Source organism: Taurulus bubalis (assembly GCF_910589615.1).
Source record: "Taurulus bubalis genome assembly, chromosome: 15".
Taxonomy (NCBI): domain Eukaryota; kingdom Metazoa; phylum Chordata; class Actinopteri; order Perciformes; family Cottidae; genus Taurulus; species Taurulus bubalis.
The window spans coordinates 21,361,697-21,378,107 of NC_136603.1; the positions used below are offsets into that span (position 1 = coordinate 21,361,697).

General features: G+C 41.9%; 1 protein-coding gene across 1 annotated transcript in view; it reads right to left on the minus strand.

Annotated features, from left to right (window-relative positions):
- Positions 1 to 16,411, minus strand: part of itgbl1 (integrin, beta-like 1) — a 47,658-nt gene that overhangs the window by 29,590 nt on the left and 1,657 nt on the right. Inside the window, exons 2-5 of the mRNA XM_079231130.1 lie at positions 11,704 to 11,906; positions 2,552 to 2,698; positions 1,096 to 1,218; positions 38 to 178 (exon numbers count right to left, since the gene is read on the minus strand). Coding sequence (XP_079087256.1) covers positions 38 to 178; positions 1,096 to 1,218; positions 2,552 to 2,698; positions 11,704 to 11,906 — 614 coding nt within the window. The remainder of the gene's footprint in view (positions 1 to 37; positions 179 to 1,095; positions 1,219 to 2,551; positions 2,699 to 11,703; positions 11,907 to 16,411) is intronic.

Sequence of the window (16,411 nt, forward strand, 5' to 3'; positions counted from 1 at the left end):
GACTACTGTACAGCGGCTTTGGAGCGTGGAAACAGACCTCTGTTGCTGCAGATCTTTCCATCTGGAGATGTGCATCTCCGCTTGCTTTCCCATGGGCTGATGTCACACTGGAATTCACATTTGTCTCCATGCCAACCAGCAGCGCAGTAACAGTTTCCACAGTAACACTGGCCGTGGCCTGGAAGCAGATCAGAATGAACACGCGACGACTGATGAGTTCACTTTTGTCACATTTCTACAATAACTCCTTTTTACTCATTTAAATGTCCAGTTTTTAGGATCTTATGTCAAAATATACTTTTAGAAGATGTTTATAAAGAAAAGACAACACATGCAACATTTTGTTTTTACTGCTTCTATTGCCACTATTTGAGACTTGCTCTACATATTAAAGTACCTTAACCTTTTAAAAACCCAGCAAAAAAAAAACCTGTCCTCAAAAAATGCATACCCAAAATAAAAAGAGTTGATCTCCGCAACTACTAATGCTTTTTGAATAATTGTGGTGTTATAATAAAAGGTACACATGTGATATTTTGTTCAGATGTGTAAATATCAGTCTATATGTTACTGGTTAAGAGTAAATGAAGATGACACACAGCAAAAATTAAAATGTTTCAGGTCCACCTAGAAAAAAAAACACTTTCAGGATGATTATTTATTTGAAATGATGCAGCTGTAAGGTCCAACTCTAACACAAATATGTGAACATTCTCTAACTCAAATCATAGCACATTATGTGAACATTCTCTCTGCAAAGGTTGACTTAGATAAAGATTAAAGTTAGAGAGGGTTTAGTACAGAGAACATTCAGGCGAGGTCTCCAAAAGTTGCATCTATGACATTTGAATTTTTTCATGTACCAAACCATATATTTCACTTGTATATTACTTATGGTGTTCAATACATCCAAATACAGCAGTTTGGGGCTTTTTTTTTTATAAAACAAGCTATGATTTACAGTTTTACACATCAATCGCTCAGTCTTCCCCCCTAGGGTTGGATTTTCTGACGAAGGCCTAATAAGCAAAGCCCATCAGTTGCTTTTTCAAAATGAACTGATGAATGAATAATTGAACGTTGACAGGGCCGTACCTCCGCACACCTCCCCGGTGTCCTCGTCCAGACACTCGCTGTCGTCGCACTGGCAGAAGGGTCCCGTCACCAGACCCCTGTTGTCCTTATTGTCACACATGCAGCTGCCGCAGTGGCAGGTGCCTAGTAAAGATGCCAGACACAGTTAAAAGCTCATGTGTGTTTGATAAAAAAAAAAGGTAAAGAGCGTGCAGGTGTGTGGGTAAGATTTCCGTAAGTGGTTGGTTGTGTACGTTCTAGTGCGGTGCACTGAAAGAGCCCAGCTGGTTTGCAGATGTGCAAACAGGAGGCTCCGCCTGAGCGCCGTGTGCATGCTGCACGTTCAGCCTTCATTTAGCCGGGAGGCGCTGCAGCCCGGTGAGGCGAGAGGCCGTCCACGCGTCACAGTGGGCGCCCTCAGCGCGGCAACGCTCAATCATGTGTCCACGGACACAGACTCACGAATTACAGCAGTGTGCATCAATCAAACAAGCTCTGGCTTGTGATTTGGCCAAATTGAACACAGTATTGTTGACTCGGAACGTCATGTCTTTCTATTGCATGAACGTATCAGTGCACCTGTGTTAGGGAAATAAAGATTGTTGGATATGTGTGAGAGCAAAGAGATTAAAAGTGTCTCTTTTAAGCATAAACGGTTATAAGACGTGTGCATAGTCATTGTGACGGCACCCATTGGTTTGTGGACTGGCGTTTTGAAGCCTCGAGTTCGGGGTCGAAATATGGAATATGGTCGTCAGCATGTTCGCTTTTTCCGCAACCGATAAACGGAAGTAACCATATTAGGAATGCGGAGGAGTGACGTAGAGACGCCGTACGACTCTGGTTGCCAGCGACCTGTCAATCACAGTAAACCCGCCCTAAAGCATACTCTGCTTTATGGTCCGTTTGACTCTAAGTGGACCATTATTTACTAAATGAACATCAAGCTGCATTGACTTAAGACTAGAGATTGAGACATAAATTCATGTTTACAATGTTTACTGAGGGAATAAATCAAGAGAGAAGTAGTCATTTTCTCATAGACTTCTGGAGTAGTCGCCCCCTGATGGTCAGAAGAGAGAATGCAAGTTTTAAGACACTTCCACATTGGCATCACTCGGCAGAACCAGAGGTTGCCGCCTGCTTTTAACTGAAAGAAATGCACTTTCAAGTGAAATAAAAGTTGTGGCTTTTTTTTTAAATCATTATTAATTGTAGACTTTGTGGGTTTGTTAGAAAATGTGTAAAACATTATCAAAAAAATCATTTTACATTTTAGCCTGTGGAACAGTGCCAAGAGACAAATACAAAAGACGAATGCGATTGTTGTGTATATTTTATGTTGATTATGTCAGCTTGTTTGTTAAATTCTTTTGTCAATGCTCGTTTGTACATTGCTACTGTGTATCACTAAGACTCATTGTGGGTATATATGTGTGTGTATGTGTGTGTGCGTGTGCGTGTGTGTGTGTGTCACCTCTGTTGGAGCACACCACCCCCTGTGGGTTTTTGCAAAACTCTTTGCTCTTCTTGCCGGATAGGTCACACTCCTCCTTGAACTGGCAGCCCTCTCCGAACCAGCCTTCGTCACACTCACACATCCCACAGTCGCAGTAGCCGCGGTCTAAAGGGAAAACACAACGCAGCCCATGCTGTTCATCAACGCTGGGAAAGCAACAAAGCACTCTCGGAAAACAGTTGCATGACCAGGAGATATAGACTAACTCAAAATGAGTTAGGACTCCCTCGACGTCTAACTATTGGAACACATCAATTGTACTCTGTTTTAATGGATGTGATACATACTTATATATTTCCCTTTCGATGGATACATGTGCACATTGTAAGTAATACCTTTCTGTTGCAAAACTTCAGGATGATATTCAACCGCTGTGATATAGTCCCTATGTCTCCTCATGCTGATGTCCGCGGTGAGCAACGTGAAAAACAGGAGGGGGAACTCATGTGATGCAAAAGAAGGCTGTTGACGACTTATTATAAATGCCGCTCCGAGTGCATTTAGCAGCGAGGGGGCCTTGTGTGTCACACTCCATCATCCTCCCGACTCGTTCGTCGTGTAAACGTGACGTCCTTTTTCCAGGAGCCATCCATCAGTCATTAGCGGCGGGCGAGTCCCCCGTCTCTTCTCATTATCGATACGTCTCGGGGGACACTTGGGAAAGTGTTCAAGGCGAAAGAAGAATATGGAAAGTGTGCTTATGCACCGCAGAGGCCACATATGATGTTGAGGAAAATGAACCCTCACACTTGTATACAGTTGTTATCATGTGAACTGAACAAGAGGCTCTACTCTCCACTAGCTGTTCAACAGTTCAAACTTCATATTATTATAATGTAGCTAGGTGATAAATACTCTTGAGACAATCAAACCTTTAGCATAGCCTTTTTAGCATCTTACACACCAGAACTCACGTACTGAAGACCCTTATTGCCTTGTGGTTAATGTTTGATTTTTTTCAATACACATTCAGGTTTTTGCTAAGATGCCTGACATAAGATCTGCGGTTGCAAAATATGTCAATGTGCGACAATATATATTACATCAGTAAAGCTTTTAAATGTCTTTAAAAGGTTGCTTACAAGTGCCTAAATAAAACTACGAAGCATCATCACTGCGCCTTCTTCGCCTCGTTGTGTGCACTCATGCTCATGTTATCTTACATTAGCCCTTTTACTTCTGCCGATTGCATTCACGCATCAAAAACCATAAAAAGTGTGAGTATTATAAGTGTTTGTTTGCCACAGAGCTTATTTTACTGCAAGAATCCAAAATCAAACGGAGAAAAGTCAAGGGAAGTGTGATGCTGACTTCCTGGGGCTTGGCCTACAAGAACATAATCCCTGCACAATCTTTTACAGAATAGATGTAAATGACAAAACAGAACAAACAAAACAAATATTTTCTTTTTGGATTTATCGTTTGGTTGTACGGATAGAAACTGCCACACATTAGATTCAGGTCTCTCTGACTGAATTCAACAGAATACTACAAAGTCACTGCCACCCACCGGCCCCCATTAATCTCCACTTAACAATCATTCCAACGGACTCTCCTTGTCAGCCGGGGCGAAGGTTTGTGTGCGTGGGAAGGCGGCTGTCTGTCAACAGTTTATCTTGCCTAGTGCTTCCTGAGCAGTAATTCTCCGTGACTCGGGGACACCGGGGTCCCTCCCACACACTGCCGACGGACACGCGCCCCTAGCCAATCAGGGGGGACCATAGGGACCAGATGCACCCCTGGGGGGTCGGTGAGAGAAGGTGCAGGTGTCAGTGTCAGTAAAAGGTGATGTTGTGGCGTTACCATGATTAACTGCTGACGAGGAGGGGATGGTGACTCACTCAGCAGGTGAATTTCAGAATTTCACTGAGCGATTGTTATATAAAACTGTAAATAATAGCTTGTTTTATGAAGAAAAAAGCCCAAAACTGCTGTATTTGGATGTATTGAACACCATAAGTAATATATAAGTGAAATATATGGTTTGGTAAATGAAAACATTTGAATGCCACAGATGTGCGCAAATATGCCCCAATGCAAATTTTGAAGGCCTGAATTTTCTCTGCACTAAACCCTTTCGACATTTGTTCTGCTTCACTTTATCAAAGTCAACCTCTGCAGAGAGAATGTTCACATATTGAGCTATGATTTGGGTTAGAGAATGTTCACATATTGAGCTATGATTTGGGTTAGAGAATGTTCACATATTGAGCTATGATTTGGGTTAGAGAATGTTCACATATTGAGCTATGATTTGGGTTAGAGAATGTTCACATATTGAGCTATGATTTGGGTTAGAGTTGGACCTTCCAGCTGCATCATTTCAAAGAGATAATCGTCCTGAAAGTGATTTTTTTCTAGGCGGACCTGAACTCTTTTCGTTTTTGCTGTGTGTCATCTTCGTTTACTCTTAACCAGTAACATATGGACTGATATTTACACATCTGAACAAAATCTCACATGTGTATCTTTTATTATAACATCAAGTTATTCAAATAGCCCTAGTGGTTGCAGAGATACACCCTTTTTAGTTTGGGTATGACAGTCTCGAGCAGAGGCCTAAAAGTAGGTTGGTTTTCTATTGGTTAAGATTTTTTTTTGTTTTCAAATGAGTATAATATCGTGAGGGTATATGAAAAGGAAATAGGGTCGTGCGGAATATCACCATCCAGCAATCTTCAAGTGATTTACGGTTAAATATATGGAGGAAAAAAAAACAATTCCCTGCCTGTGAGGAGAGAACACTTCTATCACTTATTTTTTAAGCAATCTCGAGCCCACTCTTCAGATTTCAGGCCACCTTCAATTATAAGCAACGCAATAATGCCAGCCACACATTACATATTGCCTCTTTCAAATGACATCCCCCCACCCAACTCTCACTTTGTTTAGATCATGTTCTCCATAACATGATACTCATTTCAGTGAGTAATTATCCCTCCTTGCTTTCCTCTCCCCCAGCGGGAGGCGGAGCGTGAAGCGGCGGCCCGTCAGCTCGTGTTCTGTGTGAAGAGATCCAGGAGACACTTGTCCCCGGTAATAAGTCATTCTCAAGCAACTCATGCTTCCGTGTTTTCTTGTGTACAATCCTCCAGCTTCATTTGTCACTTCGGTGACATCATCATGCCTTTAAAATACAAAAGCAACCCTTCCCTTTGGTGTGGTAACAGCAATGGAGAAACACTTGTTCCTACAGCGAGAGGTCCTTGGAAGTTGAAATTAGTTCCCAATAAAAATGGTCTTTTACTAGTAGACTAGGATGTTTTTTTTCTCCCCGCAGCCCACGCTGGAATCATTAGGTGACTCACTACACGAGCAAACACTACACAGCAAAGCATTCAAGTGAAAGCACATCAAAATGTGCACTAGCGAAACAATTTAAAACAAAATAAATCCAGAGATGAACAATTTAATGGGCTGTAGTGGCTTACTGGACTGGATTCCTCTCTGAGTCCTGGTTCTCCCCCCCCCCCCTTCTCTCTTTGGGAAATCAGCAGAAATGAGTATTGAACCTTTTAGTCATTTTGGACAGACTGGCATTAGTGAGTTGTTCTCCCGTGATTAGTTTCTCTCATCTGTCTATAATGTGTGCATATTGGAAGCAACATCTTAAGCTAATGTAGTGCTGATGGAGAATGCATCTGGAGGAGTTGGATTAGGACGAGCTGACTTCTTATGCGCTGCTGACATAAAACTCCCTTGGGTGGCATCTTCTTTGGCAGGTGGGAAGAGAGCAGCCGGAGAGAGAGGCGAAAATATGTTCTTAAAGAACCCTTAAAACAGCCATCCATCAGGGGGGTAAAAGGGGTTTTCCCATTTGATCTACGGTAAAGCTACAGACCTTCTGGATTACAGATTTACCGTTGATCCAACATGTACTGTTACCGTTGGTGTTGCTGTACCAACTCTGACTCTTTGATAGGGAACAATTAAAATAAAAGAGTGGTTGTTTTTCCGATGAAGATAGAACTCAAAGGGGAGAAAAAAGGGCAGCTTGTTATGTCAAATGACTCAGAACACTCTGAAGTCTGTGTTTTTACTACAAGGTTGTTGCTACAGGCCCAATTCTATTTATCTTCCTATTGGTTCTCATTGCAGCGCTGGGAAATGAAACCCTCCAGATGAAGCTCTTCTATTTGTCACTAATATTGAATTAATACAAGATAATGGAAGTAAACTCCAGATAGTCAAAGAAAAAACATCTGGTATATCACATTTTGATGCATGAACATGAATCGATAATCGTTTCATAATTGCGCCGTAGCGCTCTGAATCGGAATCGAACCGTAACCAAGCGATGATGCTAAGCACATGTTGTTTGCAGAAACTTCCAATGCCAACATTGTTTCTGGCGACAGGGTTTCTAACGTCAGCCTTGATATATAACAGTCTAATGCTATTCAATTGTTGCCACAGTAATTACTAACAAGTTGATAATACAGGGTTCCTTTGTCGGGACAATGCTAGCCTGCAGCGGCCCGGGCCACCCGCTGTGTCTCCGGCTGGGAGAAAGGACCATGGGTTGCAGAGAATTGCACAGCCTGTCTCAACACACACCAGAGGAAACCACAGAGAGAGAGAGAGAGAGAGAGAGAGAGAGAGAGAGAGAGAGAGAGAGAGAGATTGCACGTGGCAAATAAAAGAGGGAGGGCTGTGAAAGAGAGACAGTGGAAACATTGCCACGTTTAACCTCGTCTTTGGGGATTTTACAACTGAAAACTATGAAAATAACCCAAAAATATGTTTCTCATGTACTGTACTGTAGACTAAAGAATACGGGGAGACGGAACAGGAAGATTGAAACAGTTGAAAACAATCAGCAGCATGAAATGACGGGACATTTTTGGGTTGTTTTTTTTGCGCACATTTGTCGAACAGATGCTAGTCCAGGTCGTCATCCCATCATCTCATCATCCCATCGCTCGGCTGCAATGTGTGACGCATCAGCGGGAGGAAGGAACGCGGGAGTGACAGCATCAACACTTTGTGCGCATCCTAGGAAATCCACTCCACTCAAGCTCCAGTGTTCCTGCTTATCTTGAGCCCATAACAGGTCTGTTACATTGTGATGGGATTCATGTATTTTCAGCGTTATCATGGAACGTTCCATGGTACTGAAGAGTATTCTTGCCTCGCTTGCCCATTGGGAACTACACTTCCTTCTAATAAAAACAGTCCACTGACATCCACATGCACTATGCAAACGTTGTTTTAAAATCCATTCACACATTAACCATTAATAAAAACGTGGCCTTCATATGCATACAATTACACATTCTTCATAATAATATCCCTTATGAATTATCATATTTCATGCATTGTAATGTACACATAAACTATTTATTTTTACACTGTGCAAGTGTTACACACGGCACCTGTCTTCATTTAGTGTGTTCCATATTTATTTATTGTGTTCAATTCTTCTTTCTGTAAAAACATAACAATATAACTCAAATCAATGTCTGCTGGACGATCTTTTGCTGCTCTAACTTGTTGATTTTAGACAAGAGTTACATTAACTGTGAACACATAACCTCAAACATATATATAGCCTAACAAAGTAGTGTGTATCTGTCGGGACTGATGCTGAACTGATACTATACTGGCGCGAAAACTACGAGCGCGATTAGCATCCGTGGCTAATAGTTAGCTTTCTCCCGTTTCAGACCTAAAACACTTACTAAACCACTAAAACAATTACTAAACATCAAAACATGGCACTGCAAAAGTGACTGAAATCAACACACATATACATGACGCTTGTGGACCCTGTCTCACCTGTAAAAAAATAACAATATAACTCAAATCAATGTCTGCTGGACGATCTTTTGCTGCTCTAACTTGTTGATTTTAGACAAGAGTTACAGCGCAGTCATGACAAATACCCGCTACTGCCACCTATTGGTGAAAACGAGTATCGTCCTGCAGCCACTCCAGGTGAAAGCAGGCAAGTCACACAAACCATTTTAAATTATAATAACCAGAAATGAATGCTGTCAGGGGACAAGGTACTAACACAATATAATACAATAACATTTCTGAAACAATGTTAGCCCTTAAAATGTCCAGGGTGCCACACAAGTCCAAATGTGACAAACTAAGTTATTAAAACCCTTCAGTACATATATTGTTCGATACAGGGATTTTCTTTCTGCCAATGGATCGAAAAAGCATACCATGGTACGGTGTCTACAAAAATACATAATGTGTGTGATCACACAATGGAAGAAAACAAACAAACAAAGGACCCTAGAGAATCTGTATCTGTTATGGCGTGGTGGAGAATGTGATGCATATGTAACAGGAACATCATCCGCTCTTTTTGCACTGAATAAAACGACAAGGACAGCGATTCATTCTCCTCTAACCAGAGCGCGGACATGTCAGCATGTACGAACTGCTTCTATAATGGCTCCGGTCCAGCATGCATTGCTAAAGAGCACCCTGGGCGGTTAACTTTTGTTCATCCCTATGCACGCAGAGTATAGAAATGTCGAGCTTCCAGTTCACTTGACTTGGATGTCTGTTGACTGCATCCATGAAAACCCCACACAACAGAGGAGGAAAGATGCCCCACAAAAAGGAACAGGATGTTGTTTCAGTCGGCGGTGACGTTAGTTTACCCCGAGCAAATCTCACATTGTTTAAAAACAACTATGTTTCCATTGCTATTTGACCAATATATATATATATATATATATATATATATATATATATATATATATATATATATATATATATGTATATATATATTTGTTTTGTATGTCCTCAGCTTGACTTGCTGCTCTGATCGGGAGGATCTGATTTAGCCTGATGAATGCCATCCGAGGTAAAAGAACATCTCAATGCCAGGAAAGCCAATATTTGTGGAAAGGAAAACACACACACACACACACACACACACACACACACACACACACACACACACACACACACACACACAGTTTATCCCTATAAGGAGATAACACATCTATTGGATCTTATCAGTGGGCAGTTGTGAGAGGCAGAAAGAGATAAGGGAGCCGCAGGGAGAGAAATTGGCTGCCGATCTCAGACCGCATGCATGCTGCATGGGCCATTGAGCAACTGAGGTGGGAGTGGATGTGTCTATTCTTCTCAATATACTCTGAATATAATTGTGGGCCCTACATGCACATAGAAACTCTTTTTTAGGATGTGTCATGTGCAAATTTGTGTGCGCACATGATCGTTCCTCTGTTAGAGTGAGGTTGATCCTGTGTGTGTGTGTGTGTGTGTGTGTGTGTGTGTGTGTGTGTGTGTGTGTGTGTGTGTGTGTGTGTGTAAAAGTAAATGTTCTATTCCATTATTGTTTCATTTTAAATGACCAGTAAAAATAAGTCCACACTTGGTCAGAGTTGCAAGACAGTCCACTGTTGGTAATGTAATCATGTGTGTGTGTGTGTGTGTGTGTGTGTGTGTGTGTGTCTTGTGTGTGTGCGTGTGTGTGTGTGTGTGTCCCATCCCTCCTTTGATGCGTCGTGTTTCCATGTGCAGTCGGTGTCCCCCAGTGGGTGAGACCCCATCATGAGGCCTCCTCGCTCCAGACCTGCTGAACTATAATGAGCTTCTTAACAGCGGCCGACTTGTCTGCCTGAATAAATCTCTCTACCCCATTACATGTGCACACACACACACACACACACACACACACACACACACACGTGTAGCTCCGTTATACCTGTTCTGGGTGCACCCGCGTCTCCGTTTGACCCCGGACCCTCTCCCCCCAGTGACCACAGAGGACAGAGAGGCGAGGGCTAAAACTAACGCCGTCTAATACAACTGCCCTGCAACGAATCCTCGCCTTGTGGTGGTTATACGGTTCAGTTCTTTTGCTGGAACTTAGAAATGGTTTCAATGTGTGTCATTTGTGTCAGATTTTACTGACAGGTGTTTTTTCAGGTTTTTTCAGGTTTATATAAATGAAGGTAGACTAAATATTCGAGACAAAGAAAACAAACCTGTCAAAATAATGTGATTTGATTGAACAAATCACGGCTCCCAAAAGGACCTTTATGCCTCTCTCGAGCGCTTCCCTCTGCAGAGCGGAGGGAAGCGCAGGGCCAGATGATAATTCTCTGAGCGTTTGTCACCGAGAGCTTCCCCCTTTCACATTACCTGTAGTCATTTGATTTATGGTTCAAATAAAACATATTGATTAAAGCAGCCTCATCAAAAGGGCACCATAGACCGCTGCCTCTAAAAAATGACCATAAAGTTGATTCAAGCTAAACTATTTTCGACAAAACTGATCAATGTGACCTTCACGAGGATAAGATTTACTGCAGGGCTTCATTAGTTTCACTTCTTCCTTTTTGCTAATGTGTTAGCTCATCTGATGACGTGCAGCTTGGCCAATGCACTTTGTAGAGTAACACAACCGGCCAACTAGGTTCCTAATTATTTCCATGGTAATATCCTGTTGTTGCAATATGCAAGTCTGCACTGTGCAATACTCTGATTTACTCTGGCATTATCGCTGCATTTATTCATATTGTACATTTAAATTAATGTTGATATTTACTTACACAAATCTTGCATTTTTCACACACCTAATCATGGCATTATTATTTGCACTGTTGTTATATTATTGTGCTAATATGCATGATTTGCATTTCTTACCATATATTTTCCACATGTGTTGTATTTATGTTGTAGAATAAAGCATTTATATTATCTCATAATTTCTCTATATGGTAGAAGTTTCCATTCTAAAATGGCAGCAACTGTTTCTTTTTTATCCCCCAGGGATCAATACTGGATTTCTGGTTCTGGTTCTGAAATGTATTCATAGTTTCTTTGCTGGAGAGACGGTAGTTCATCTCAAAGCTTGTCGTTTTTATCTACAAACTACACCCTTAAAGAAGGGTGCCTCATTCAGCTGTCTGGGAAAGTTTAGGGCCCCGGATTGGAACTGTGCCGAGCTCTGCTGCATCAATTACTGACCCATCACTGACAACCACACCTAAGCACTAAAACATGTGGCGCCACTTTACCATGGAGCCTGGAATGCCAAACTTTTAAGAGATGACAAGAAAACTGAGTGGTGACAAATTTGGTCTCACGTGTCGACGCATCACCGTACCCACCGTTGCACGTTTTCCCATTGTGCGTGGCGCAGACCCAGTCGTGGCACTCGCAGCGCGGGCCGTAGAACTTCCCCGGCGTCGCGGCCGAGCAGGTGCAGACGCCGCACTCACACTTGCCCCTCCCGCTGCAGACCTTGCCATCGGGTGTGCGGCAGCGGCGCAGAGAGGACTCTGTGGACAGCCTACACACACCACCCACCTGGCTGGGGGAAAAGAGAGAAGGTCAGTTGTTATCCAGCTTTGAAAACGGTGGAGGTCAAGGGTCAAGTGCGCCGCCATCTGTAGTCCGTTTTAAATACGCAGCACCACATCTGAGCGAGAACACCTTTGCTCAGACATGTCCCCCTTTAAACATCCCAAAGGATCTGCTCGTGATAAGTGGTAGGTGAAGTAATCATAGGATGGTTATAAAAAAAACATTTATTTTTCTCCTATATATAGTTTAATAGTGTTATATTCTAAATTGAATGGCTTGTGGGTCGGGTAAGTGTGTTTGACAGACCCACAGATGAAACAGAAGTCCAATAAAGTTACAAATTCAGTGCAGTTTTCTTTTCTTTTAATTTTTTGTGTGGTTTGTGTGTGGTTTAAATTAGGACTAGCAAAACTTGAGGTCAAAGAAACAAATCTCAATGGCCCAATCCCGATCTACACACTCACAGACTTTGAGGCGCGTTCCCGATAGAGTCCTAGAGGGCTTCGGGCTGTCCCACTGTCAAATTGTCAAGTGCTAAAGGGCATTTTGAGCTTTTTACACGCAGTTCTCAGTTGGTCAGCATTTATGCAGGCCTTCATAGCATTGTGGCATGAAACACAGGGGCCCAATCAGTGTCCTCCCTGAAGCCTTAACTCTGAACCTGCAGGGTCTTATCTCTCGTTCCCTGGTAAATGGTTGAGTGTGAGAGACTGTAAGGGCTTGATATGGTACATATCGGTGGAATTTTTTTCATTATTGTTTTCCTCTTACACTCATTTTCGTCAAAACAGCTTTATTAACAAGATGAAAGGGAATGATTGATGAATAAACCAGCTGTGTAATATAATCTCTGCTTGCATTGTTCCGCTTTCATGTGTTTTCATGTACCGCCTTCAATCCCTAATGTTTTTGTGTACATTTGCCAGGCTCAACACCCATGTGCCGTCTTCTTCTTTTTTCTTACATCTCTGGCTTCCACTGGTAACCCTGTGTTGAACATCACATTGCTGTGAATTGTGGGTAATTCCCTCGGGCGTAGTCTTCAGAAATGTGGATTTACGGAAAGTGTTCATAAAGGGCTCAAAATGTATGCGAAAGAGTCCCTCGACACTCGATGATTTGACAGTGGGACAGCCCCAAACCGGGAAGGCACATCAAAGTCTGTGAGTGTGGAGATTTGGATTGGGCCAGGTTTACCAGGGGAGGCCCAGAGATGTGAGAAGAAGAAAAGGGGGACGGACCTAAAGCTTTAGGGGGACGTTGGGATTGGGCCTAAATCTTTCGGGGGACATTGGGATTGGACCTAAAGCTTTAGGAGGACATTGAGATTGGGCCTAAATCTTTAGGGGGGCATTGGGATTGGACCTAAAGCTTTAGGGGGACGTTGGGATTGGACCTAAAGCTTCAGGGGGACGTTGGGATTGGGCCTAAATCTTTAGGGGGGCTTTGGGATTGGACCTAAATCTTTAGGGGGACGTTGGGATTGGGCCTAAATCTTTAGGAGGGCATTGGGATTGGACCTAAAGCTTCAGGGGGACGTTGGGATTGGGCCTAAAGCTTCAGGGATTGGGCCTAAACATGAGCTGTGAAAGTCCTGTGTTTGTTTGATCCATTGACTACTTCTAACATCCATCCTCAGCAGATTTATTTACACATCTGTTATACACGTTATTATAGCACGTAACTTCCGAAAAACTCACTTTTCTTTTACTGGATGCAAAGACTTTGAGAGTCATGAAGGAACAAACTTAGTTTTCTCCACGACTCCAAGGTAACACACAGTGAGTAATTGATGTACAAATGGTCATCTGGTGGGTGTAGTATTCCTTTAAGCTAATAAATCAAACAAATCTAATAAGACAGAAACAGCTTCACCATTCATTAAGCTCTGGCAGCTGTTGCATGTGCTTCGCTTTCACTCCACGGGATCTCCGTGTGAGATTTGTTTCCTTTGGCTGCTGTCTGACATTCTTTTTCAAATCCTGCCCTCCCAAAACTGTCCATTTTGGGAACAGTAGACACAATTCAAACAGATCAAGTGTTCCTGACCCTCCCATTGAAATAAAATAAAGAATATGGGTGTTCCATGTGTCATGGGGAGGTTATACAACTTCCATTTCACACAGGCTTCACCCCCGGACGACCTTTTGGGGCTTGACCACGTTCCCCTGCTGAGCAGCCGACTGCATTTTGAATGCATTTGTTCATCGGGATGAGCCTTTTCCCATGATGCCTTTTCCCATGATGCCTTTTCCCATGATGCCTTTCAGCGGTCACTAAGAAGTTTATTTTGTTGAGTCGCCCAATGGTAATTTTCTCATCTACAACAGCATTGCATTGTTGGATTGTTAGCAGAAAGTAGTGACCATACCAGGGACACAATTGTTTCTTCCATTTTCAATTCAGACACTCAAATAAGACATTCAATCAAAATCAGACTATTTCAGACACTGTCTCTCTGCCTTCCACTATTTGTACGTTATTCCATCATGCTCCGAGTTTTAGCACCTATTTCAAACTAATTGGCAAAGTGAAGTTGCCCCCGGAGAACCACAATATCACGAAACCGATCCGTGCATATCAAACTTTTTTATCTCACTTATGTTTAAGCAGAACATTTGTAGGCCACCATCTGGTCTCAAAGTACTTCCTCCAGAGGGCGGGGCAATGGAGAGGCCTGTTGTGCGCCTGTCAGTCACTCAGGTTGAATCCTTCACTAATTCACGACTCCCTACTCACCATCTAGGGAGCTCTACATCGTGACAAAATGAAAGAAACACTTTCTGAAACGTTGGTCATTTTTCTCTGCTCCGTTAATTACGTCATTACTGTTGCGCCATTAAAACGTGCCAGTTCAGCAGCGGCTGGGGATCCATCCATAATAAATAGCAACACACATTTTTTCGCGATAAATGCATATTACAAGCTATTTTGTTGTCTTGCCTCTCAGCACAATGCTCTAAGTGAATTTATGGTCAGCATTGATGCAGCATATATGCCTTGGGCTTTTATTGTGAAAGGTAGCAACGGGAGGAGTGAAAAGGGCCGAGATTCTGTTGTCAACGTGGCTGCAATAAGCGTATTTTCCCAAATGAAGAAACACAAAATAAAGTTGTGGTCGTTTCTGTTAAGATGCACTATTCCTGCCTGCAATACAATTATTATTTTCGCGCAATAAACTCCATCTGTCATATTTCCATCAGCATGATGCATGGTGATATATGTTGTTCAGTTAGTGACCATCATTGTAAACTATTTCTCACTCTCATTGTGAGATACTTACAGTCCACTTACTGGAGTCTGATAATCGTTGTTGTACATTGGGATAGCATTGCAAATAGGTCCGCTATATAGAGAGAGGTGAGTGATTTCGGATACAGCCCCAGTGACTCCTTCCTGTTGGGTTCATGGCTTTGTCAAACAGTTGCTTGCTGCTGTGCCTGAGAACACCAACTGGTTTTCCTTTTACATCGAGCTGGAATGGAATTGGGATGCAACAAAAATGTTGAGGGCGGAATAGGCTGTGCTGACCCCATTTCTGGAGGAGGCATCTTCGTCATGAGAATACAAAAGGTATTTATTATTGGACTTATCCGAGCAGTGTAAATGTATTCCATTCTAGGAAACCCAATGTCTCCACATAGCACTGACTTCCCCACACAAATGCCTTAATATAAGGATAGTTCAAGTGGCTGAGGACCGACAGAAGCAGCAGCCTTGTGTAAAAATCATTGTTTTTGTACAACTATGAAAAAAGAGAAAAAAATACAAAACATAGAATGAAAGAAACAAGTTAAATCAGCACAATAAACATAAAAAATAACTAGCATGTTAGCCTTGCTCCATACTGTATTCAAATAGAGCAACAATCCTATTCTGGATAGAATACAGTGATATAATTGCAGGTGCAATTAATAGTGTATGATCAGTGAGGAACCTACAACTGGCAGTTGGCAAAGACAAAAAAAGTTTAGTAATGCTGCCTCAACACTTTTGTTAAAAAAATATCTAAAGCTGCCTCCCAAATTCTAGAAAAAAAAAAGAAAAAAATATTATATAATATATATATATATATATATATATATATATATATATATATATATATATATATATATATATATATATATATATAATGTATAACAAATAAAGTATAACAACACAAAGACTAGACATAATACATGCTGGTTCTAAGACTGCATGAGAGGAAATATCTGGATGGTCAAAAAGCAGCATTCCTTAAATAAACAAAAACAGAAAGCATGGCAGGAAGATGAATCAAACTATTTCCACATGGCTGGATCTGCGATAGCTTCAAGAGTACGATACACGCCTTGAACTAGAAATATTACAGATTATGTTAGAAGCAGGGACACAACCCATATTGTTCTAATCTGCTCTTCCTATCCACTGTCTCATCCACTTTTGGTTTAACTTTGAAAGACATTTAATAAGCCGTATATCCAGTTAATGTTTTGAAGATGGTATTGCCGAATAGCATTGGAGGGACGTCAG